The sequence below is a fragment of the Carya illinoinensis genome, chromosome 13 (genome assembly GCF_018687715.1).
Source record: "Carya illinoinensis cultivar Pawnee chromosome 13, C.illinoinensisPawnee_v1, whole genome shotgun sequence".
Lineage (NCBI taxonomy): Eukaryota > Viridiplantae > Streptophyta > Magnoliopsida > Fagales > Juglandaceae > Carya > Carya illinoinensis.
This window is the reverse complement of record NC_056764.1, coordinates 6,081,998-6,108,655: the sequence shown is the minus strand read 5'-3', so window position 1 is coordinate 6,108,655 and position 26,658 is coordinate 6,081,998. Positions and strand designations below refer to the sequence as shown.

The following is a 26,658-nucleotide window of genomic DNA, read 5'->3' as shown; positions in this document are numbered from 1 at the left end:
ATGTTCTTGGAAGAGAGCTGAGGGACTGTGACACCTTTATTTTATAGGAATATTCTGTTGAGAGTAGTTACTGACTTCCATTTTGGAGTTCGGATTTATTTTTTCAAGGCACGAGGATAGAACCTGTACACACGACAACCAGCTGAGTGTGAAAGCGAAAAATACATCTCCAACTTCTGTATTCATCCTTTAGAGCTAGAATTAAAAAAAAAAAAAGAAAAAAGAAAAAAAGAAAGGAGCTAGAATCAAGCGTAGAAAGAAAAGAAATAAAAGTCATGCATAAAATTTATTATAATTTATTAAAAATATAATATAAATAATTAAATTTATCTCTTTTTATAAATTTAAAATTTGTAAATATGTGATAATTTCATATCATATTATCTTATGACTGGCGATTGTACATGGTACGACCATGAGAAGGACCTTTTTGGTGCGTACCAAATTGTTCTTCCTCGCTGTTGCGAAGCCAACTTCATTCTATTAATTGTATTGTTCTTTCACAAGAGCCGGAAATGGAATCTTTGATATGCGGCAAACACGGTTTTGTATTGATTCAAAACTTATATTTATTGACTGCGTCTCGGATAGAAAAGCATGTTGGACACGAAACACCCTCAGACGTTTATGTTGTCCATGTTACGGTTGGATCTCTCGGGCTTAAATTATCATCGTAGATTCGTACAGTCTCCATTTAGTTTTTTTTATTTTTATTTTTATTAATGAAAGGTTTTTTATTTTTATCTTTTCTGTTCATTGGGTACTTTGAACTTTGAACAATCAACAATGGTCCAAAACTTGGGTTTCTTTCCTCTTGCCATTGCATTGTGGAGTATTAAATTGATAAGTTATCCCGGCAACCACCCGCCCAGAAAAGTCAACATCTTCTAGCCCACCATCAGATACATTTTCCATTTACTTTATGTGCATTATCTCTATTCGGTGTCTGAAAAAGATGGCTACGATCTGCATCAGCAACAGATGCTTGACCATTCGTAATGGGGACCTGGTCAGAAAGCTACTTCCTTTCACCAGGTAATCAGCTTCAAACTCTCTCTTTCTTGTTTGAAATTTTCTTAGTTCACCTACAAAATTGTCTATCAATTTCTTTGAATAAATTGATTAAATCTTAATTATCAAAATTATATAACGAATCAAATACTTAAACTAAATAATCAAACTTGCAAGACATAATGATTGATTATAAAGAAAAATCTTTTAAAGAACTCTTTAAAGGTAAAACCCTATAACCAAACACAGGAAAGTCAATTTTATTATTTGAAAATCAATTACAAGTATTCATCAATTACATAACTTTTACAATATGACTCTCTTACTTACCTAGACAAACGACTCGTTTGTCTTCTACCGTAGTAGCAGTCAGAACCTCTGGCGATCTTCAAATGTTGACTTCCCTCCTAGAATTCCAGTGGCTGAAATCCAATCAATGTTCCTTCATACTTGAAGCACAATCACACTTAATTAGAGATGAAAAACCAACTGAAAGTTCTCAAGTGAATTTTCTCTTACAAACGTTCAGAATATACTCTCTAGAATTCATGGCTCCAACTCCTTAATGAGTTACAAAACTAAATCCCTCTAAATAGAAAATTTGGAAAGAGTTCCAGTTAAAATAGGATTCTGCTGACGGTTAGCAACAGTCACGAAGATGTGTCCCGACGGATTGCAGACATTTCGCAATAACTCTCTTCTGCATTGACTAATCTCTATTAAGCTTTCATTCTAGATAAATACAGATCATCCTGAACTCAATTTTTACCTCAATGACTTATCTAAACAACATCTAAGACTTCTAAATAGACTCAATATTGTTTAGAAATAAATTAATAATTATTTTACATTTATCCCACAATTTTAAATATAATAATAAGATAAACCTTATTCATATAATCTTACCCAATATTTGCCTTTACATTGCTCGCCCCAGATAAATAGTTCAACTGCATGACATATATGTGTTTCCATCCTTCTAATATATTTTTCAACTGTGTATTCAATCTTCTTCTTGTGAGGGTTTCTTCTTCTTCTTCTTTTTTTGGCAGTTTGGTTGGTTTATTTCTTCTCAAGCTGTATGGGACGAGAATTTTGAGTGTTTTTCTTTGTTTGGTTGCCTAATAGGGGAGCTTCTTCGTTGGTGTACTTTTTTTTTTTTTAATAATTCCTTGGTTTTTCATTTATTGGAGCTTTTTTATTGTTGTACTTGTGTTTAATAATTGTCTGATTATTGATTTATTTTCCAGAGTTAGAAGAATTAGTATTTCTTTTTCTTGAGATAAATTCAGCTGCTCTGGAACTCGTTCTCTCTAGGTTCTGATACCGACCTTTATCATCAGGTGTGGTACACACAAACTACTACAATTCCCAGTGTTGGGTAGTATAAGAAGTTTGCGAGTTCTGTCGTTCTATGCGTTACTGGGATGTCTAAGTCAACAGCTTGGAAGTTTGGAATATTTGTTGTTGCATGGTTGTGTTGGACTTCTCTATCTTTCGGAGCTCAGGGCGCCATTACCGACCCAGTGGAAGGTGATTTTGGTGCTTTGTTTTTTTTTTTTTTTTTTTTTTTAAGCTTCTTTTGGCAATTACACTCTTCGGGGAATGCTTGTTTAGAAGTACCACTGCACATGGAGGCATGTTTTATATTATGCATCCTGTAAAAAGAGATCTATAGTTACCTAATCACTTACATATTCAATTCTCTCAAGTGGGAAGTGATTACCGATTAGTGTTGATAGATGTTATTTGAGTGTATGTGCTCAGACTTGGCTCTGCTAACAATTTTTATGTTAATTTTTTTAAAACAAAAATTCACTTTCTGTCAATGTGGAAACCCCGATGTTAGAATTAGAGAAACACAGGGGCCATACCAAAGCTTACAAATTCTGTAAATGTTCATGTTAATTAAATGATGATTAACATTTCTATTTATTTTCAGTGACGGCATTGCTAGCCATCAAGAGAAGTTTGATAGATCCCAATAAGATTCTGGGTAATTGGAATCGAGGAGATCCGTGTACATCAAGTTGGATTGGGGTTGTGTGCTTAGAAGATGGATATTTACATGTTCAGCAACTGTATGATCTTAATATCCCCTTTATTTTTAATCTCTATCAGGGAGGATAATCGATGCAAATATATGTTTCTCAATTTTGCTAGAAAAAATACCATGTCTTAAATGAATATGAAAATCTATCTTTTTAAATTTGTAATGCATATTTATTCCTTCCTTTTTACCCATTAAAAAAAAAAAAAATTGTAATGCATTAAATTGTTCTAAATCACACAGTGATATATGAATTGTTCTAAATCCTTTTTACCCGAGCTGTATGAGTGATTGTACAGAGCTCCAAATATAACTTTGACTAGTCTTTGCACATTCATGGGTTGCTACACATGGTATCGGAGTTGAGTTGGTAATCCATTTGGAATTGGGGCGGTACATTGTGATGCAAGCCCTGACAAGGAAAATAGGGATTTGAGTGGGGAGTGGGGGAGATTATAATGCCTCAGGTTTTTTTAATCTCACATTGGGTGAGTATCATTGTAAAGAGGGTGCATAGATATTAAGTGTTTACAAGATGGAACGGAGTTTTATAAGTAATTCCAATGAATTCTAATTGTAACTTTCACTATTCAGTTTGCAGTGTAGAGCTGATTTAGCTGGTGCACCCTCTGTTGTGACAGTTTTTATTATCTTATTCATTGGTCCAAAAAGTTAATAACTACTCCATTATTATATAATTTATTGCCTAACGTTTTATTATTATCTCATTCCTAGCATAAGATAAGATTCATATGAGTCAAAAGTTCAAGGGAAAATTACACCATTCATCAACGAACTCACTTATTTTGGATTTGCACCCTAAACTACAAAGATTTTCAGTTTTTATTATAAAAAAAAACCATAGATTTCACTTTGCACCCTCCATTTAAATATGAACTTTAAGATTGTGCCATGTGACCAGTTTTTTGTTCATATTAACAGTGAGATCTAAACCAAGGGTACAAATTGAAACCTTTTTTTTTTTTTTAATGTAAAGTAAAAAGTGAAAAATCGATGATAATCTGTGGATGAAAAGTATACTTTCCCTAAAGTTCAGACATAAGATTACAAAGCTTTGATAAAACTTGGTGTTATTAATTTTATGAGCAGTTCCATCGAAGAATTTGCATTGTTGCTTTAACAATTTGAATTTGGATCTCTCTTTGCAGGCTACTTCTGAAAATGGGATTGTCAGGAAGTCTATCACCAGAGCTTGGCAAATTATTGTACCTAGAAATAATGTAAGGCAAGCTTTTCTGAAAGCTACTTTTTGTGCTTCCGACAACTTTATCTGAGTCACTATTGCATGGTGGATTTTGATTTATGTAACCTACTGACATTTTTCGGCTTTTGATATATGTAACCTACTGATATATTTTTCTCTGTCTACTATGTTAAAGGGATTTTATGTGGAACAGCATAAGTGGGAGTATACCCATGGAGATAGGCAATATTACCAACTTGAAACTCTTGTAAGTTGATCACCTTTTTTCTATGGGATAGATTAGATACTATTTTTTTTTCACATGATGGTACACTCATGCCATTAGAAAATGTAGATCTATAATCTGTGAGGTTGATCTAATTTTCTTGCTATGTTGGCATCATTATGAATGCCCGATGTTGGTATATCTAATTTGCTTTATCTCTAATTCCATTTGTAATATTCCATGTTCCCAGGCTTCTGAATGGAAACAAATTAACAGGTACATTACCTGAAGAGCTTGGTTATCTTCCAAACTTGGAACGAATACATATTCATCAGAACAACATATCAGGACCAATACCAGTATCATTTGTAAATTTGAACAAAACAAAGTATTTGTAAGTGCTTTTCAGGAGCTATATCATCTAAAACAGTTCTACAATGATTAACCCTTCTACTTCACCTTGTGAGCAGTTACATGAACAACAATTCAATTAGTGGGCAAATTCCCCCGGAGCTATCCAGATTATCAAGCCTAGTTCACTTGTAAGTCGGTAATTGGTCATATGCTCATATTTTATGATAAGTCATCTGTCTGTACAATCTATGAGATATCTGATCATCTTCAACTCTGCACCTGCAGCCTTCTGGATAATAACAACTTATCAGGGTATCTTCCACCGCAGTTCTCCGAACTGCCAAGTTTAGTGATACTGTATGGTTTCTACTTTCCTGGAACATAAATACCTGCGCGCGCGCGCGTACATAGCATAAATGGTTTTACAATTGTAACTTTTGAATTTGGTGTCATTTGCTTGTGCTTCCCATCTTGATTATAATTTTCTAAATTTTCCTTTTCCTATGAGGTAATATTACTGAAGTACTTTTTTTTCCAAGTTTTGAAATGCATTTCTTTGTTCTGCAGTCAACTTGATAATAATGACTTTGGTGGGACTACAATTCCAGCTTCGTATAGCAGAATGTCTAAATTGCGGAAGTTGTAAGTTCATATTATTATCCTATGTTTGTAACTAGGTTTCAGAAGCAAAGGCAGAGCCAGGTGCTAGCCTTGAGGTCTGAAGCTGAAATTTTTTATTCTTTTCAAACGTCAAAATAACTGGTGCACTGAACAAGTTCGGATTTTCTGTGATTAATCCTTTGCTGTTTGATATTACATATCACTTTATGTAATCTGCTTGAGTTGTAAAGAAGCTATCACAAACCTTTCATGTTCTAGCTTTATATGCTCTCTAGATGGCAACCGAGAAGTATGCTCACACCTATGTACATTTCAAGGTGTTATGATTTGTGTGTTGGCTTTTCTAGGAGCCTTAGGAACTGCAACTTGCAAGGGAAGATTCCTGCTTTGAGCCTAATACCGAACCTTGGTTATCTGTAAGTTGCTGTATTTTATTTAAATTTGAAGTTATTCTATGATGATCAAGTATGAGCTTCTAAAAAAAATAAATGTACCAGGCCGTAGAAAGTTATCTGTACTTTGTCTAAGACAACTCTGCTTGCTACCTTTACTTTGTTTGTATCTTATAATTTCAGAGATCTCAGTTTAAATCTGCTAAATGGAACCATAGATGGACAGAGACTTTCTGAGGCTATCACGTCCATGTAAGATTCCCCATCTTTTTTTTTTTTTCAGTTAAATTTAATTTTCAGATATTACAAAGCTTTAAAAGATGTGTCTCCTAGCTTTCAAAAATAATTTGTGCCAACAATTCCCGTTTCTGACAAATATTGTTTTGAGTAATTTGCTCAGCTGTTTATCCAACAACAGTTTTACTGGAACAATTCCTGTGAGCTTTTCGAATCTTCCTCGTCTCCAGATACTGTGAGTAGTCTCTCACTTTATCCTTTTGTGCTTAGTTCTATGGGGTCAATGCTATTGTAACTTGCTTCACAGTGATATATGAAAATTTGAGTTTCCACTTTTCTCAACCATTAGATTTTGGGGTACTTGTTATTATCATTCAATAAACTATAAATGTTAATAAAACAAATGGCTTTAGTTGGTAAATTATTCCTCTTGACAGGTCAATTGCGAACAATTCATTGAATGGCTCTATTCCATCCACCATTTGGCAAGATAGGGCTTTGAATGGAAACGGAAGGCTTACAGTGTAAGACCTGAATGACAATATCTCTATTTCCCTTGGTTGAAAGTGTCATTGTATGGTGGCGTGGGTGTCTGGATGCACATTCACGCTCCAAGCATGTTGTTCTTATATTGATACAAGATACAGTTGCTTCCTTGTTCTGATTTCGGCACAATCTTTTGTGAAACTCATAGTTGCTACCCTCTGGGTTGACTTTTGAATAAGTATGAAAGGATCTCATACTGAATTTTCTAAGCTTTTTCTTGTGGCTCTTTAAGATTGCAGGGAGTTGCAGAATAATAAGCTTTCAAATATTACAGGCGATACTAATCTACCTCCATATGACACTGTCTGGTTTGCTTCTTTACTTGCTTCTTAATTTACACGTCGCAACTTGTTTCATGTAGACCTTCATATGTAATAAAATATATTTTCACATTCAGATGACCACCTTCATGTGTAATAAAATATATTTTCACATTCAGATGACTACCTTCATGTGTAATAAAATATATTTTCATATTCATGTGACTACTTGGAAAAGAGTGTGGATGAGCTCTTTTTAGTTTTAGTGTTGTGAGGTGGAACAACATAGCACATTGATATAATGATGTGTCACACGTTTTGGTTGTTGACTTCCAGGCTTCAAGGGAATCCCCTTTGCTCGAACACCAACCTAGTCAGTTTTTGTGGATCTGAAAGTGATGCTGAAAATAAAAATCAGGGTCCAACGAATAACACTTCGGATTGTCAACTACAATGTCCACCCCCTTATGAACCTTCCCCTAGATCTCCTAAAGGTTGTTTCTGTGCTGCCCCTCTACTTGTCGGATATCGGTTGAAAAGTCCTGGATTCTCAGATTTTCGTCCTTACATATCATCGTTTAAGGATTACCTGACATCTGGTCTTGATATACTCCTTTATCAGCTGTACATTGATAGTTTTGAATGGGAAGAAGGCCCTCGACTGAAAATGTACTTGAAGCTTTTTCCAGTATATAATGATATTCGAGTCGCCAATCTCTTCAATACGAGTGAGGTTCGGCGAATCAGGAACATGTTCACATCATGGAGCATTATCGATAGTGAAATCTTTGGACCTTATGAACTTCTGAATTTCACTCTCCTGGACATTTATAAAGATGGTTTGTCTCGAAACCCTAATCTGATGTAATTTGCGACACAGTTGTTGAAGTTGGAATTGATGCATATATAAGATAGTTCCTTGAAATCTTCAGTGCTTTAAAAGATAATCATATCCATGTGGCATTATTCTGTTACTGGTGTTCATGCACTTAAAAATGCTTACCTATTCTTGTTGCTCTGAGTGACATGCAGTGCGTCTGTGAGTGGCATATTTGAGTGGAGGTAGCCTTGCCTTTTGCTTCCAAATATCGTTGAAGATACTCTTAATCCAGGGAGTTTAGTCCAATGCTTTTGTCATAGTTGTGCCATGTTAAGTGTAGAACAATTACTTGCCTAGGTCCCATCTCCTTTCCTGAATCTTTTCTTTACAAAGCTTTAAAATGAAGTTGTTATGATGTTTTTGTGTACTTTGTTTAATATTTAAAATTGAACTTATCCTTGTTAAAACTCAGTACAAGATGATTTTTAATTTTCGGGGCAATCAAGGTGTGTTCTATATTGACCAGCAAGGCAGCTTCAAAACCACATGACATGCCACTTATGAACTGATGCCATGCATAAATGATATATTCCCCACTCCCCAGTCATACCTTACCTTCTTTTGCGTGTTCGTATTGAAATGAATATTGTTGGATAATTATGATGTTGTTTGTACTCATACCTTACCTTCTTTTGCGTCTTCGTCTTCTTTTGCATAAATGATGTTGTCTGTCCCTTTGAGTAACATGTGGATTGTGTCTATGATTGGCACAGTTAACCTTGGGTAACCTTTTGTTTTGCTGCCAAATTTTGTTGCAGATAGTAACATATTAACAGAGCATCAAGTCTGGAAACAAACTCTCATTGCCGTGACTTCCTCCGAAACTTCCCCTCCGTGTTTCCTTAAATCACGAGTTCGTGTGTAGCTTATATTTTCACACTTATTCATTTCCTTGTTTTGTAATTGTATAGCTGGTAGTTGACCTCTGTATACGTTTTCACAAGGCTGCGTTTGGATATTGTGTTAAGCTTGAACTCTTTATGAATAATAGTGAGTTGAGTATGTGGAATAAGTTATGTGAGACCTATTTAAAATGAGTTTAAATGTGTTTGAATGTTAAGATGAATTTAATACTATTTATAGAAAATTGAAAAAAGTTGTGAGTCCCACATATAATAAAGTTTTGAATTGAGTTAAGTGTTTAAATATTAGACTCAACTTAAAATTAATTTAAATTGAATTGATCTCAGTTGAATCTTGCAATTAAATAGAGCCTAAATGAATACCTTTGTATGAGGTAAGCCATTCTTCTTTCAATTGTATCTAAAATACATAATGCCTCCTATTTATGGAAGGTGTTGATTTTACTTCCTCTGGATTTGCAGAACCAAGACTATTTGATAAATCCGAGCCACTATTGTCACCATTTCCCCTTTTGCTAGACCACAGGCTGGCAAAGATCCTTTTTGACTTGAGCAGCCTTTTCATGAGTTTATTTAACGAATTCATTCTCATCCCGAAGTGAGAAACAAACCACATATACAAGAAAATCCTGACAAATCCAATAGCTACACGATAATAAGCATTCCATGACCATGACCACAAGCTACAGATAAGAAACATCAATCAAATAAAAGCCAGTAGAGATTCCTTTAAAATATTGATAGACCAATAATCAAATCATGCTTAAAAGATTATAAAAAATATCTAAATAAAACCAGAGCAGTATCAACCTGGAAGAAACAAGTATACAACAGAACACTATAGCAACAAATAGCAGCACCCAACTTACTCAAGCTAAAGAAGCCCTTCACTTCATTCGGAACATTGTAGGGATAAAAAATGAGTGCTGAAAATATTTCTCTTAGATGATCATACACCAACGAGGGGTTGAAACTTGAAGAATGAATATTGAAAAAATGAAATGCCCTGAGAATTTAATTGCATTTATGTAAATAAAAAAAAAAAAAAAAAAAAAAAAGCAGGGTGATGATATATGTAGCTCAAAAGAAAAGAAAACTACAAGGCATGTCAATAGAGAGAATAATAAGTTCATTACAGTACAAGTAAACCTATACTTCAGTGAGTTCCAGACAACGATACCAAGTGGAACATGAAATTAAGGTTGATATATGAAAAAGAAATATGCAAACAATAATTTCTAAGTTCATACTCCTGCTAGTAATGGCATGTTTTCAAAGATCAATATATTTAGCAAGTCATACCTCTTCTAATAAGTTTTATAAACAATGGGGGGGAAAAAAAAAAGACAAAGAAATACACGGGGGCATGCATCAAATATCCACAGAGAGAGAGAGAGAGAGAGCAAGAAAACCCTGGAAATAAAGACGGCGATACAACAAAACTTAAATCCAACGTGTTTACTCTTCAAATATTTCCTTAACAACGCCTCCAGCACAGCCCCAGATATCTATATCTAATCTATCCGGCCACCCCTACTAGTTCTATGACTCTGTTTTTAGCATTGAAACAGCTAATAAATGCATGCTTAATAAGGTTTTTTTTTTTTTTTTTTTTTTTTTTTTTTTTTTTTTTTTTTTATCAAGAGTCGGGGTCCCTTAACAGGAGACCTCTCCCCAATATATTAAACTTAAGCAAAAAACTTTGTGCATGGGATTACAACCTCTTTCCCAGCCACAAAACAACATGCTAAAATTGCCAGAAAAAACATTGATCCCTAACCAGAAAAACGGAACAGAGTTACATACATTGCTGTCAACTTAAAGCAGAAAAACAACTTAAAACAGAAAGATATTGCTACAGACTTAGTGACAACACCGGATATATGGCAGCCCAAGTTTATCAGTATGCAACACTCCTCTCAACAAGTGAGGAAGTGAGGTCCAGGATTCCCAAACCTTGTTGATTCCTTGAGATCCCAACCTAGCCAAGAAGTCAGCAGCTGAGTTTCCTTCCCTGTAAACATGTTTCAAGGTGAACGTGATTTGCTGTAAATAGGCCATAAGCTCCTCCCAAAATTCTTCAAGGTACCATACCCCACATGAGGATGAATTGATCCAGTTTATAACCACCTGGGAATCCATCTCTATTTCCACTTGAGAAAAATTCTTTTGTTTAATGTGTCTGAGGCCATGTAATAGAGCAAGGAATTCAGCAAATGTGTTAGTACCTTGTCCAAGATCAACTGCAAAGGCTGAAATCAATCTTCCCTCACTATCACGTATCACCCCTCCAGCTCCTACCATGCTCGGGTTGCCTCGGCTACTCCCATCCACATTTAACTTGTACCAGCCCATGTTTGGTCTAACCCACCTAATCAGCTTACAAGGTTTCAGTTTTGGGGATTTATAGGGAATATTCAGCTCCAATAAAATCTCCTCATCTCTTGCACTCAAAGGCTTAGTCGCTTTGAGTTTTTCACTTAACTTTACAATCCAGAATTTTATTTTCCTCCATACTTCTTCTGAGCTGATGTCTCTTCCTTCCATACGCACACTGCATCTTCTAAGCCATAACTGCCATGTGACAATGGAGGGAATTATCCCTAGTAACAGTCCCTTCGTGGTTGATTTAGAGGCTTTACTGAACCACTCTTGCACCAACTCATACCAGCTTTGATACCACCTCCGCGGCATACCAACCTGAATTGCACACCTCTCCCATATAGATCTAGCCATCTCCCCCGTAGCTAACACATGATTGAGGTCCTCATATCCACCAATTTTACAGCAGTCACATTTTGAGGCCAAAGGAATTCCTGTTTGGCGAATATGGTCATCCACACTTAAGGCTTTTTTGACACTTCTCCACATAGTAACGGAAATATTTTTAGGAAGGCTTGGGTGCCACAACCATTGTGCCCAATTACTCTTTGGAGATTTTATCCTCAAGACCTCCCATGCACTTTTTGTTGTAAAAATCCCATCTTCCTTGGCCATCCACACAAGTAAGTCATCACCTTCTTTTTTACGACTCAAAAATCTGAAAATTTCCCCTGCTTTAGGTTCTCCACCTAGGCTTATTAATAGTTCCATATCCCATTCCCCATTCAACTTGCACTCTTTAACCTTCATATTTGGATACCTAGAGATTGGCATCCTTTCTCCAAGTGTCTCTTCCCCCATCCATTTATCAAGCCAAAAGGAAACTGACCCCTCTCTCGGTCTCCACTTAGAGTTTTCTAAAATGAGTGGAACACACCTTATCACGATCTTCCAAAACCGACTACCTTTGTTTGGGTTAATTAAGGAGACGTGGTCATTTTTCACATACTTTGTTTTGAAAAAGCTGGCCCAAAGAGAATTTGCAGTTAATAGTCTCCACGCAAATTTCGTGTGTAGTGCTTTCTGAGTTTCATGCAAATCACGAATCCCCACACCACCTTCCCCTACCATCTTACACATAATGTCCCAAGATTTCCAATGCTTTTTAGGCTTTCTATCCTTGTAGCCCTAGAAAAAATCAGACAAACACTTATTGATGCTGGAGAGGACAGATTTTGGGACTTGCAGCACTGATAACAGGTGAACTGGAATGCTACTAAGCACATGTCTAATTAGCAGCAGTCTTGCGCCACTTGACAACAATCTCGCCGACCATCCTCCAATTTTCTCTCTGATTTTTCCAACTAGCTCCTCAAAATGAATGGCCTTTATTCGCCCAGCTATGATAGGTACCCCCAAGTATTTAAAAGGCAGTTCACCCTCTGAGAAACCCATGTAATTTAAAATAGCCCTGCGCCTTGAAGCGGAGAAATGATTAGCAAAAAAAAATTGCAGACTTTTCTTTATTCACCCTCTGGCCAGACCAAGCTTCATATAACTCCAGCACCTCAGAAATGGACCGAATGGACTGTTTACAGCTATTTGAAATATTACAATATCATCCGCGTACAAGAGATGAGATATAGTAGGGACCTCTCTAGCATGAGTAAAAGGTTTGATCTTGCCTTCTTGGAACTTCTGCTTTAAAAGTCTCGTCAGGATCTCCTCCACAATAATAAAGAGATACGGAGAAATGGGATCACCCTGTCTTAGTCCACGGCCCCCTTGGAAAAAGCCTTTTGAAGTGCCATTCATAACCACTGAATACCACGGGGAGGATATGCATTGCCAAACAAGGCAACATACCGGTTCAGAGAAACCAAAGGCTGCCATGACTTGAATGAGGAATTTCCAGGCAACAGAGTCGTATGCCTTAGCCATGTCGATTTTAAGAACTACATTTCCACCTCTTACTTTTTTATTAATGGACTGAATCATCTCTTGCGTCAAGCTAATATTCTCCAAGATGCTTCTACCTTGAATAAAAGCTCCTTGTTCTTGGGAGACAATGCGAGGTAGCAGTGGTGCTAACCGACCCACTAAGAGCTTTGAACAAGTTTTATAAAAGACTGAACAGAGGCTTATGGGGCGAAACTTGTCAAAGCTTTTTGGATTTTCGATCTTTGGAATCAACACTAAAAAAGAAGAAGAGAAATATTTTGGGATTGGATTACCTCTAAAGAAGTCATGGACTGCAGCGACAACATCTTCAGCAAGGATCTCCCAACAAGCTTTAAAGAATCCTGAGCCAAAACCATCTGGCCCCGGACTACTATCAATGGGGATGGAGAAGACGACTTCTTTTATCTCTTGGATTGAAGGAAGCTCCAGAATATTCAGATTTTCCGTTGGACTCACCACAGGTTCAACTAAACTAGTCAAATCAGGAGCAGGACTTAAATGGGATTCTGCCAGAAAATTCTTGAAAAAATCAACAGCACCCTCATGAACCTCTTCAGGGGACCTCAACCATCTGTTATCACCTATTTCCATCTCCCTTACCACCCTATGGGTTCTAGAAGACAGAGCACGAAAGAATTGGGCATTACCCTCCCCCTTCTCAAGCCATCTTTGCTTGGCTTGTTGGGCAAGCCTCGTTTCCTCCCTACTCTCCCATGTATGTAGCTCAGCCTTCGATGCTAACAGGTCCAGTTCAACATCTTCAGAAAATCCCATCTGAAGTTTTTCTTCCAGGCCACATATCCGTTCCTCAAGCCCCTGAATATGAGAATTAGTCCAACCAAAAACCTCTTTGTTCCACCTTCTCAGCACCCCTTTAACAACCTTTAATTTATTTGCCAACTTAGCCATTCCTTGTCCGACCTGGTCCTTACGCCAAACACCTCGCACACAGTCATGGAATAGCTCATGAGAGGTCTACATATTCTGGAATTTGAAAGGGCTGAACCCATACGGTTTATCATTTTTCTCCATGGCCACCACTAGCGGGGAATGGTCTGAGTTTTGTCTAGGCAAATAGGTCATCACCAAACCTGGAAATTCCAGCATTAGTTTCGAGTTAATGAAAGAACGATCCAGTCTTGCCCAGCTACGAGCTCTTCCTTGCTGCCCATTACACCACGACATCTTATTTCCTTCAAACTTTGTTTCAATCATCCCCACCGCATCAATAAAATCATTGAATTCCCTCATAGCAATGGTCAGTCTGGGTCTTCCTCCAATCCTCTCATCATTATTACGGATAATGTTAAAATCTCCCATAATTATCCAAGGTGTGATTCCGGTACTCAACAAGCTCAAATCCTCCCAAAGTCTTCTACGATCTAGGTATGAACATTTAGCATAGACAAAAGATGCGAGGATTTGTTTGTTCTCCTCTTCAACCATTAGCGAGATACTTTGACCCTTGATGGATTGAACAGTAACCTTTACCTTGGTATTCCACAGCACCCATAATTTTCCTCCAGCCTCCTCATTAGAAATACATCCCCCAAACTCCAGTCTATTCTGAAACCGAACCATACACTGCTTATTGACAAAAGGTTCCGCAATGGCTACCACATTCACTTTATATTTCTTTATCATTTTAATCAATTGCTTTTTGGAGGTACCAAGCCCCCTTAAATTCCAATATAAGAAAGGATTCATAAATTCAATTTTGATGGCCTGCTCTTGACCCTAAAGGAACTCCTCTTCCTAGAACCTATACCTCTTTCACTATTTTCTTTCAGTATTTCTTCATCTAAGAAAATTTCCTGGGTTTTTTGCAGGTGCACTAACTCTTGCGCACCTTCAGAATCAGATAGGGAAACTGGTCCCATGACAGGCATCAATTCCCCCACTTGGTTAACAGCTTGGTTCTCCGTATCTGTCTTATTTTGTGGCTCTTCCCTTGCTACATTCTGCATTTCCTGGTTTTCCTCTAACGTCATTGGCACAACTGATACAAATTCCTCCTGTAGTAAAATAGGGGAAGTATCTTCTGCCCTTTCAGCTTGTTCATCTCTACTTGGAGGCTTTCTTTGAATCTTCTCGAAAGCTTTTTCTATTTCTTCTAGCTCCCCCTCTTCTATTTCTTCTACTAGAAAAAAGTCATCGTCGTTTACAGCTTCCTTTTCTGATACCAAGTCTAATTCCTGATGCACAACCTCTTTCCCCTTCTTCCCAGAGGACTCTCCTGTCTCATGCCTTGTAATAGCCTCCGATTCAACATTCCACTTTATACTTCTCACCCCCTTTTCTTGTGCTGGTTCCTCCACTTTTCCTGCTTCTCCTTCCTTTGTTATTTTCATCTCTAAGGTGCGTTTCTTTCTAGACTTTCCTATATCATCTATACCAGGATTTTTATCTGTTTTTTTGCAAGTACTTAAGTTATGGCCCTGCATCTTGCACTTACAGCAGTACGCTGGCAGTGTTTCATAAAGGACAGCTTGGTATCGACTTGAAGGGGCCTGAGGAACACCAATCCAAGAACCATCTATCGGTTTCGTCCTTGCATCCATTTCAATACAAATCCGAGCTCCATCAGTTCGGGTGGCACATCTAGTGCTGTTATCACTTCTTAGATAAGTACCAATAGGTAGAGCAAGGTTCCGAAGGTAGGATTCATGATAAAAGTTGGGCAGAAGCCCAGGAAAAACCACCCATACCGGAACCAAGGATGGTTCCGATTCCTCTGAAAAGTCTGTAGACCACTTGAACATCCTATATGGACTACCTTCAATCTCGCAGGCTTCACAAGCATAGGCCTTATGATAGTCATCTTCTTTAGCAAATCTCAGGAAAACATGCCGTGGGGATTTCATACTAGAAACGACTGGTTGGGCATTTAACCCCCACCGAGTTTGAATAAAAGCACGGATAGTGTCTAAGGAAGGACGTTGCCGAATGAATTTAAGAACAAGAGAGTACCTGAATGGCTGTGCAGACCGGTCCAGTTCATCTTGGGAGAACCAGATATAGGTGTCACCGTCCAGCACTTTTGGGGCACGCACCGGCACCACCACTTCGGGAAGGGGAATCGGCGTTTGCGAGACCATATCCGCGAAGGTCCGTGGCCTGGAGCTTGCCGGCCGGCCCTTTAGGCCCCCGGCGGCTGCCATACTCCTCAGGGGAGACCCAACCCTAAAAACAGAGTCTATCGCTTTCTATTTCACTCGTACGGACTTTCACTCTCCACGGAAAAATAGGACATCTACGGGCTCAATGGTCTTTTGTTGTCATATTCAGCCTCATACTTCTCCCAGAATTCCTTGACGCTCTGGCGGAAATATATATAAATGTTATATTTATGCATGCTTAATAAGTTAATTAGGGATATGTCTCAATATATATACAGTTAGCCTTGTTTCAATCTACATCAAACATGTGTAAGTAATTAAACTAATATTTTCTGGTACATCAATCTTTGGGATGCATCGAAGTTTTCTAAAAGAAACAAAAAAAAAATTGTAGATATGGCGTGTGAGAAAGCAGATTGATAATGGAAGTAGAAAAGGGATAGAGAGAGAAATAAAAGGGGTGCCATTTTATTATCAGTACCAAAAGCTTGAATTTAAGCTGTTACTAATTAGAAAAACATCAGATTTACTTATGTTTTATGTGATTAGACTGACAAATATTGCATGAGTTGTCTTTCTTAAATCCACACCGGTCTCCATTTAAAGGAAAAAATGTCCATTTTCTGAACTTAAGGCCTCCCCATTTAAATGCATGCATGATGTACAATATATATAATTGGATCTTAATGTTTATTTATTCCTACAGCTTTCTCAGGTTCAGATTAATGATCATCTTTATCAATGTGTATATCCTCGGAGTCCAGCTACAGCTCTTGGATTAACTGCAGCGCTGGCTCTTATAATAGCTAAAATAATTATAAATGTTTCAACTGGGTGTACCTGTTGCAAAAGAAATAGTATTCCTTCTAACTCTGCCTCCACTGCACTACTGATTTTCTCTGTTTTTTCCTAGTAAGTTTCACACATTAATTGATTCCAAAATTCTTATTCCAATTTGGTAATTTCAATCTTTTCCTTTTGAGTCTCAAGTATCCGAGTTTGTAAGTTTTCTTCAGAAAGGACCAGGTTTTTGACAGGATCGAATTAATTAATGGAGATAACCATTAAATTGTTCCATGGTACAAATAACCTCGTGATATTTTAACGCCAATTCAGTATTTCATATAATGGAAAAACAGTGGCCAAATCATTTACAGTACTCACAAATAGCTGCAACCAAAGATGCATTGCACACAGACATACAGACATGCACACGTGTGGCCTGTAACAAGCAGGACCATTCTACTATTGAAAAGCAGCAAGGGTCTGAAAATGAATTTGGTCTTGTTCGATCTTTTTTGCTGAAAAGGTTCTCATGTTCAGCAATATTTGTGCCTACATGTCTTTATCTATTAATCTTAGATTCATTAGTTTAATAAAATTAAAGATGATAGGGTGATTGATATGTATTAGATTACACAAAGCAATTCACCAATTTCAATAAGTTGTTGAAATGCATCTGTTTTGGACCGTAGAGGTTGCAATGTCAGCTGTTCCAAGTCCCCATAAGCTCAAGGGATCCCAATCCTGATTATACTATGTTTGTCGGATTATATACATGAGTAGTAAACATCCATGACTTGGATTATATGAGAAAATAAACATTTTTTTAATAATAATGCACATGTTTAATTCGCTTTTAGAACACAATTCTAACTTTAGATTAGGCAAACGACTAGGGAAAACTCAGCATCTTCCGAGCACGGTTCCCTCCCCTAAAGAAAGCTTTGGAGGAAAAATGAATCGTCAAATTTGGACTGAATTGAAATAATTGCAAGCACAATTTCACAGTAAGCAAGTTTAAAAATTACATCAAACCTATTATGTTCAATTCCAATAAGGAATGCAGCCTCGACTAGTGCTGCTAAAAGAGTTCCTTTGCCAGCATCTTTCCCAGTTACAACATACTCACTTACAAAAGCCTGATGCATATCAATGGAAACCCTTTAAGCATTTGATCAAATGCATATATTATATAATACAAGGAAACCATCACACCTTTGGACCGTCACGTGATGCAAGATCGAACCGATGAGCCATTGAAAACATGTCCTTGGCAGATGTATTAACCTAACCAAAACACTAGAGTAAGACGATATTGTCCCTCGTTGCCCAACGAAGGACAAAAGGCATTCATATCATAAGACATAAAAAGATCATTGAAATGGCTCCATTCACATATCAATACAAGAAATGAAGATGAGAATTTTACATGATAATTATACAAATCTACAGGGTGATCCAACTTTTGAGAAAACTTGTCACAATCTGGATAAGCCTTCTTTATGGCATCATGGAACTTGAGGTAATTTCCTGGTCAATGAAGAATAAAGGAATAAAGAACAGAAAACAGAGAGTAAAGTCATAAATCAGATGCATCACTCAGAATCTGTATCGTAGTGACAATTTGTTTCTTCTTCTGAATCCTTTGGTTTCTAAATTTTTTTTGGAAGGAATAATGGTTATTGAAACAACTAAATTATAGCACACATGTAGTCAGTCAAAATAAGCAAGCAGTACAATTCACAATCCACTTGGAAACCATAGTTAAAGGTGTTTTTCTGGAAGAACTCTGCTTTTGGTGCACATAAGTACAAAGGAAAAATAAATACATCCATCTAGCATTTCAAGAATTTAAAAACATGTAAGCATGTCTCTAAGCAAAATGTGGAGTGTACAAATAAATTTGGAGGCTGACACAGGATTTGATCAATAAAAGTTCATGCAAAATTAACATTCAGTTCACAACCAGAGAAGAAATGGAAATTTACATTTATAGAGGGAATAAAAGAAAAATGTACCCTGCCTCAATTGCATTCAATATATTATTGAAGTCTAACAGATGATGATCAACTTTAGTTATTCTAAGGTAACTTTTGATTTCAATATATTTGAGAAAACCTTTATTTGATTTTGCTTAAGGATCTCTCTTTCTACAATTTTAAGTAAGGCATAGGTAACAAAGAAACTTTTCTGGCCATTGCCACTAAATCAGCACCCCTTAAGTCAAACTGGTGCTTGTTGTTGATAATCTTGCCCCAATTAAATTATGAAACAAGTGAAACAGAGTCTTTAAAAAAAAAAAAAAAAAAACAGCACAAATTATTGTCTTCACTCCATCACCATGGCATTTACTAAGAAATAAAATGCAAAAAATTTGGGTCTCACCTCTTAACATTATCTTAACGGTTGAATGATGTAATATTATCATCATATAAAGATACAAAGCAATGTATACTGCTAAATTCAATAGTTAAAAAACATAGTGCTTGAACTAAAATTCCAGCCTTAAGGCTTGGAGTTTCAATTTTTCATCCACACTTCAATGCAATTAATTACACAGTTGTGAAGTATGGTTTCCAAAGAAAATGAGAAAATTGAAAAAGGAAAACCGAGGAAATGATAAAAATAAAATAAAAAATAAAAAAATAGAAGGAAAATCAGACTACTCAAAAACAAAGAAGAAGAATAAACATCTAAGAAAAAAACTACACAAATCGAATATGAGATAAATACAAACAGACAGTTGTAAGCTCACATATAGAGAGAGAAAGAGAGAGTAACCTTGGCGACACCAAAGAGAGAGTAACCATTTCTCTTTGAATGTCTCGAATTTGAGCGAGAGTTAGAGAGAGAGAGAGAGAGAGCATGATTGATAAAGTTAGAGAAACTGGCCGGTGTTGACGAGAAGACGATGTTGGTGGCAACGATCGAAAATCCCAGTGAGAATGTTAAATCTAGAGAGAGAGAGAGAGAGAGAGAGAGAGGAAAGTGACCGAAAATTAGGTGCGGGGGTGAAGAAGGGGATTTAAAAGATGGGAAACGCTTCACGCCGATCGGGCTGTAAATGAGATAAAAACAACCCTCTATTCATGTAGTGCCACGTAGGAAAAAGCAGTGTTAGACAACTGGGGTCAACCACAAGGAATCACGTCCTCAAGTCCTCGTCGTGTTTCATGTGGCCGCATTTGAGAGAATTGGAAATTCCCATTCACTAGCTTGACATCCCTCTCATCGGACCCCTCGCACGAACCCTCGCCGACACAGCCACCCCTCGCATTGCTCGTAGTCATTGTAGCCGTCACACCCCTCGAACTGCTTGCCCAAAGGAACACCGTCTCCAACAACAAGGTTACGACCAATTTGGTTTTTGTGAGAGAGAGAGTGAGGTATTGGCCAGATTGGATGAAATCAAAATTATCGGATGCATACAACTTTGAGCAAGGGAGAGAGCACGCGCGAAGATGAAGAAAAAGGACACGGTGAAGCTGATCAATGTCGAGGGTTTCGAATTCGTGGTCGATAAGGAAGCCGCCATGGCTTCTATGGCCTTACTCTCTTTCTCTCTTTTCCCCTTTTTAAATTTCTTTCCAGACCGAATACAAATAGGGCTACCAGCCCTTTGTTTTACCGTCATAAAATGGAGAAATCGAGTTGGGCGCTCACCAATTTTTTGTTTTTTTTTAGTATGAAAAAAAATGAGATTTGTGTGTTACGGTGGTGCTTGTGCTATCGGTGGTGGTGTTAGGAAGAAAGAAGAAATTGTGCTCTGTTTTTGCTCCTCAAAAACAGAGGTTTGTTAGGCATTTGGGACATGACGTCTGGGCTATTTTTATGGAGGTTCAACGCTGGCTACGGAGGTTAGACATGGGGCTTTGCGGTGCGCTTTCCTTGCGGTGCCATGCAGTGCTCGATTGTCTCATTATGTAGCCATTTTTCTGTTTCTTGCCGAGCCACGACGGATGGAGATTGACCCATCAAGCTGCGATGGACTGATTTTGCGACCCCCAATCACCCATCCCAAACCCAGTGTCTTGAACAACAAATTGATTTTGCGAGCCGGCCCTCCTCGTCGTTCGCCCTCACACTGCATGATTTTTGGTTATGACTTTCTCATAAGAGTTCTATGATTTTTGGGGGTTTTTTGCCATTAACTTCATCCTGATTATGGCACCAAGTGCTGTTCTTTATGGTCTACGAAGTGTGGGGGTTTGTGGGAAGCTTGACAGCGCCAGAAATCTGCCGATCGGAGGTGAGGGGCCGGTTTGAGGGGAGACGAAGTGAGGGTGGTGTTGGGGGGAAATGAAGTGGTTCAGTCAATGAGAAACACGACCCACGGATGAGAAAATCGAGCTTGGTGGAGGAACACGACCCACGGATGAGAAAATCGAGCTTGGTGGAGGAATCGACCCACGACCGACGTGATCTGGAGAAAATGTTAGGGCTTGAGGAGAGCTTGGAGATGAATGCCCCCGTTTTGTGTTTCTGATTTCAAATGCCCCAAATAATTTTCACATGTAATGCAGGTCTACGGAGGTCTCAGTGGAAGGCTTACGTGTTGGGATTTTATTGGCTGACTATTTTTATCACATTTACAGCCCGACCGGTCCTAAGGTTTTCTCTTAAAAGATTTATTACAGCAACTAGAAGTTGCTGTAATAAGTCAAGTTCAAGCGGTGAGCGAAATTGTTGCAAAATTTTGTTGCTGTAATAATTTATTAAAATAACCTAGAAATAGGAAACAGAGGTATTTTTGGCAAGCCTATCTTCAGCAACCAAAACTCGTGGGAAAAAGTATTTAATTATGGTTACATTTTCAGATAGCCATAAGATTTCGGCTGAAACAAAAATGAGTTATTTCCGGCGGCATTAATGTCGCCAAAAATAAAAATAGCACAATCTATTTTTTTTTGTAGTGCCAGTTGAAGAACTCGTTTCACGAACCTAAATTATAAGAAATCTAAAACCGTTGAAGAACCTATATCAAAAACCTAGATTACAGGAAAGAATGTCATAAAGGTTGCGATTTGCATTTGATAAGTTCAGAAGTTCATTCAAGAATAAGAGGAGATAAACTCAACTCATAATGAAAAATATTCATCAAATTTCATAAAACTTTGCCAAAGGTGCAGCTACAGTAATTTAAATAAGCAATCCCAAAATAAATCCTAGGCCAAAAATACAAGCCTTTTCCAAAATACCCCTGGCCAAAATTAAAGGCTTTCCTAAACCAAATTCTAGTTGAAATTACATACCTTTCCTAAACCAAATTCTAGCTGAAATTACATACTTTCCCAAACTGCCATTGGATGGACGCCCCCTCTATTGTTTACATTAAAAACTTTTCCTTAAAACCTTAGCTAATAAAATATAAGACATATGTGCGTAAAGTATCCTTAAATCCAATTATTCTAAACTAATTCATATGACTAATAAAATAAGCCATTTAAATGAATTAAATAAGTACAAAATCTCAATATCATAAACATAATAATAAACCCAAACAATAATTCCTAAATCATGTTGCACTCTTCCATAGCTTATATTGAATTGATCAAAACTGGTTTTCCTTCTTTCAAGGCTATCTTGAATATTGGAGTCTTGTTAGTTTCGACCCAAGTAGATTGCACCCATCCTTGTATTGCTTTCTTGATTTCTTAAGTCTTGACCTTGTAATTGGTTTATTTAGAACTTGCAAATGATCTTTAATACTTGATCCACCTTGGTGCCCATCATATAATCTTTGGATAGAAAACAAAGAAGAAACAAAAGGTGATGCTTTCCTATATATTTCACAACTTTGGATAGGAAAGAATGAAAAGAGACGAGACCAAAAATGCATTTCTGCTCTTGATAATCATGACCAGAGGGAACCAGCCAATCTTTCTTGTTAGGCACCTACTTTCGGGCTCGAACCACAGACTTGAATGAAGCCAACTCTCCCATGTAAAGCCAAAACCATCTCCATCACCTCTACCTCATATGCATGCATCTGTATCCAACTTCATGTTCTTTTATCTATACAGCTTTTCATTGAAGTTTCTGATCCTTCCTCCACAAAGTTATTTCTGTGGTTTTTAATTTAGAGTTGCTCCATTTTGTGAAGGTGAGAATTCTGTGCTTGACAAGGTATCAAATGGTTGTGGATATGTTTGGATTGTAAATGAAAATTAAACGTAAAACTTAATGTTTATAAATTCCAAGATCTTGATTATCATGATTTTCACAAACGTAAATAACATACCGGAATCTATAGCGATTTCTTCAATTAATTCTTGATCTGAAAATGTAGAATTACGGAGATAGGTTTCTTTTTCTTAATCCTTTCTCTTAAATGAAAAGTTACATTCACATATATGATGATGGAAATCGTACAATACTTCTTAAATGGGTAGAGAGATGAACTACTTCATTTTGGTAACTGTTGACGGTTTAGTAACCGCCACTCCACTTCCCATCTACGTAAGGAGTAAAATTAGGAAACTATTTATCTAATGGTATCAACCAATATTCTAGAGATTAGATTAGATAACTTCATTTTAAGAAGAGACTAAAAGCCAAACACGTGTCGTGTGGGACAATAAAAAAAATATCTAACATGATCTCATTAACAATTTCATTTGAATGAATATTCATAAGTTCAAGCTATTGTCTGTTGCATATGAATATATAAGACAGAGAACGCCAGAAAATAAGTACCCAACACTGGGAACTCTTACATTATGCGCGTACTCCACAAGAAAATAAAAGTACCCAAAAACTTAAACTCGATTGAGATCCAAATCCTCAATTCCTATTCTTTGTTTGATGACACCAGGGAAAACTAGAACATTCAACAATTTAAGAAGAATAGAAAAACCCGAGTTAAGTCTTGTCTTAAGATGATCCATACAAAATATATACTGCTGCTTGCCAATTAACCTCTCGCCTGTAATGTGAAAGGAATCTTATGCAAAAATGGAACTGTATTTGATCATGATCGGATCATACTCCCAGACCAGGTCTCGAAAATGCAGTATTTTTCCATTTTTCCTTCCTTTTGCACGTGTGAAAGACTGCTAAATTATGTTGACTTGAGTTTGTGGTCTCTCCATCAACTGAAAAATGTTGGAAAAATAAACAAGTAATTAAGCTGAGCTCAGGTTAATCAATTGTGTTCTACCTTGCCAGGTTTTGGCCACCTGATATAAACTTCATATTGACTATAAAATCCTAAAGGGTTTCTTTATGGTGTAAATATTAATACCGGTTTTTAAAAAGTAATTACTGATTACCAATAATAAAATAATTTAGGATAGATTTAGACACTGCAATGAGAATTTTTAATTTTAGATAAAAGTTTAAAATATTAATTTTTAATATTCTTATTATTATTTTAAAATTTAAAAAATTTAAATTATTTATTATATTTTATATAAAAATTTAAAAATATTATAATAATAAGATGATTGAGACATTACCTCACCCCAATTGTCAAAACTGTGGCTAGACGATGTACCCCACATGTTCTTGGAAGAGAGCTGAGGGACTGTGACACCTTTATTTTATAGGAATATGTCTGTTGAGAGTAGTCACTGACTTCCATTTTGGAGTTCGGATTTATTTTTTCAAAGCACGAGGATAGAACCTGTACACACGACAACCAGCTGAGTGTGAAAGCGAAAAATACATCTCCAACTTCTGTATTCGACTGGCGATTGTACATGGTACGACCATGAGAAGGACCATTTTGGTGCGTACCAAATTGTTGTTCCTCGTTGTTGCGAAGCCAACTTCATTCTATTAATTGTATTGTTCTTTCACAAGAGCCGGAAATGGAATCTTTGATATGCGGCAAACACGGTTTTGTATTGATTCAAAACTTATATTTATTGACTGCGTCTCGGATCGAGGAGCATGTTGGACACGAAACACCCTCTGACGTTTATGTTGTCCATGTTACGGTTGGATCTCTCGGGCTTAAATTATCATCGTAGATTCGTACAGTCTCCATTTAGTTTTTTATTTTTATTAATGAAAGGTTTTTTTTATTTTTATTCATTGGGTAGTTTGAACCTTGAACAATAAAAAGAGAAATAATTTGTGCAATCGGTAAATACAATCGGCATGCAGTTACTTTAAAAAAAATAAATTAATATGGGATCTATATGAAAAAAAAAATTATAATTTTTTTTTATTCATTCTGTACAACCATAAAAAAAAATATTTTTATAATTTTTTTTATTTATTCCGTACAGCCGACTGTATTTACCCACTGCGTCTAGCAAAACCCAAAAAGAGAAATGGTCCAAAACTTGGTTTCTTTCCTTTTGCCATTGCATTGTGGAGTATTAAATTGGTAAGTTATCCCGTCAACCATGCGTCCAGAAAAGTCAACATCTTCTACCCCACCATCAGGTATATGGAAACTCTTTCTATAGGAAAAATATAATTGTAAGTATAATTATATATTAATCTGTATATCAATATGATGTGATTGATCAAAAAATAAATTTTATTAAAAACAATATTAATTTAAATTTTAAATATGAATAAATCAATATTGATACACCGATTAGTATGCGACAGTACTTATATGTAGTAAAACTCTTTTCCATATACTTTACGTGCATTATTTCTATTCGCTGTCTGAAAAAGATGGCTACGATCTGCATCAGCAACAAATGCTTAACCATTCGTAATGGGGACCTGCTCAGAAAGATACTTCCTTTCCCCAGGTAATCAACTTCAAACTCTCTCTTGTTTAAAATTTTCTAAGTACTTTTGTGAGATCACAAAATTATCTATTAATTTTTTTAATAAATTGATTAAATTTTAATTATCAAAATTATATAACGAATCAAATACTTAAACTAAATAATCAAACTTCTAAGACACAATGATTAATTATAAAAAAAAAAACAATTTAAAGAATTTTTTAAAGGTAAAACCTTACAAGACAGCTAAATCTAGAAAAGTCAATCTTATTATTTGAAAATCAATTTCAAGCATTCATTAATTACAAAATCTTTGTAATATGACTCTCTTACTTGTCTAGACAAACGACTTGTTTGTCTTCTACCGCAGTAGCTGCCTGAACCTCTGGCGATCTTCAAATATTGACTTCCTTCCTGAAACTCCAGTGGTTGAAATCCAATCAATATTCCTTCACATTTGAAACACAATCACACTTAATGAGAGATGAAAAACCAAGTGAAAATTCTCAAGTAAATTTTCTCTCACAAATGCTCAAAATATACTCTCTAGAATTCGTGACTCCAACTCCTTTGTGAGTTACAAAACCGAATCACTCTAAATAGAAAGTCTGGAAAGAATTCCAGTCAAAGTAGGATTTTGCTGACGGTTAGCAACAGTCGCGAAGATGTGTCTTGACAGATTGCTGACATTTCGCGATAACTCTTTTTTACATTGATTGATCTCTATTAAGCTTTTATTCTAGATAAATATAGATCATCCTAAACTCAATTTTTACCTCAATGACTTATCTAAACAACATTCAAGATTTTTAGATAGACTCAATATTATTTAGAGATAAATTAATAATTATTTTACATTCATCTGACAATTTCAAATATAATGATAAGATAAACCTTATCATTTATTTATATAATTGTAGCCAATATTTTCCTTTACATTGCTCAAGCTGGCCCCAGATAAATAGTTCAACTGCGTGACACTTATGTGTTTCCATCATTCTAGTATATTTTTCAACTGTGTATTCAATCTTCTTGTTGTGAGGGTTTCTTCTTCTTCTTCATTTTTTTTTTTTGGAAGTTTGGTTGTTTTATTTCTTCTCAAGCTGTATGGGACGAGAATTTTGAGTGTTTTTCT

The 26,658-nt window shown here is 36.4% G+C and overlaps 2 protein-coding genes and 1 long non-coding RNA gene across 6 annotated transcripts; 1 reads left to right on the top strand and 2 right to left on the bottom strand.

Annotated features, from left to right (window-relative positions):
- The first annotated feature begins 1,846 nt into the window (after window positions 1–1,846).
- LOC122291910 (probable LRR receptor-like serine/threonine-protein kinase At1g06840) lies at window positions 1,847–8,818 on the top strand. 3 transcript variants are annotated; one of them, XM_043099959.1, is made up of 15 exons: window positions 1,847–2,090; window positions 2,355–2,544; window positions 4,231–4,307; window positions 4,462–4,533; window positions 4,742–4,885; window positions 4,962–5,033; window positions 5,131–5,202; window positions 5,413–5,487; window positions 5,784–5,882; window positions 6,042–6,110; window positions 6,259–6,330; window positions 6,533–6,619; window positions 6,881–6,949; window positions 7,238–7,395; window positions 7,524–7,667. In XM_043099959.1, the coding sequence occupies exons 1-15, from the start codon at window positions 1,966–1,968 to the stop codon at window positions 7,532–7,534; spliced, it is 1,392 nt and encodes a 463-aa protein (XP_042955893.1). In that variant the 5' UTR covers window positions 1,847–1,965; the 3' UTR covers window positions 7,535–7,667. The 3 variants fall into 3 exon arrangements, with proteins under 3 accessions (XP_042955893.1, XP_042955891.1, XP_042955892.1); XM_043099957.1 differs by adding an exon at window positions 8,540–8,818 and having other exon boundaries at window positions 1,865–2,090; window positions 7,238–7,740; XM_043099958.1 differs by adding exons at window positions 2,954–3,092; window positions 8,540–8,818 and having other exon boundaries at window positions 1,885–2,544; window positions 4,231–4,302; window positions 5,814–5,882; window positions 7,238–7,740.
- A 5,085-nt stretch (window positions 8,819–13,903) lies between these two features.
- On the bottom strand, window positions 13,904–14,572 carry LOC122292237. The gene has a single exon (XM_043100475.1). It carries the CDS (start codon window positions 14,570–14,572, stop codon window positions 13,904–13,906), a length of 669 nt encoding a protein of 222 aa, XP_042956409.1.
- A 2,665-nt stretch (window positions 14,573–17,237) lies between these two features.
- LOC122291915 lies at window positions 17,238–20,089 on the bottom strand. Of its 2 annotated transcripts, XR_006236803.1 has the most exons (4): window positions 19,612–20,089; window positions 18,260–18,360; window positions 18,046–18,117; window positions 17,238–17,969 (listed from the first exon to the last, which is right to left on the bottom strand). It is a non-coding gene; the product is annotated as an uncharacterized LOC122291915 (long non-coding RNA). The 2 variants fall into 2 exon arrangements; XR_006236802.1 differs by having other exon boundaries at window positions 18,046–18,360.
- Between the last annotated feature and the right edge of the window lie 6,569 nt (window positions 20,090–26,658).

Excerpts from the sequence above, each read along its gene's own strand:
- LOC122291910 (XM_043099957.1), top strand. The coding sequence starts at position 1,966 with ATGACATATATGTGTTTCCATCCTTCTAATATATTTTTCAACTGTGTA. Across the intron at positions 5,488-5,783 it reads ATGTCTAAATTGCGGAAGTT|GTGTTATGATTTGTGTGTTG; the intron begins GTAAGTTCATAT and ends GTACATTTCAAG. Across the intron at positions 6,111-6,258 it reads TCTGAGGCTATCACGTCCAT|CTGTTTATCCAACAACAGTT; the intron begins GTAAGATTCCCC and ends TAATTTGCTCAG.
- LOC122292237 (XM_043100475.1), bottom strand. The coding sequence starts at position 14,572 with ATGATAAAGAAATATAAAGTGAATGTGGTAGCCATTGCGGAACCTTTT.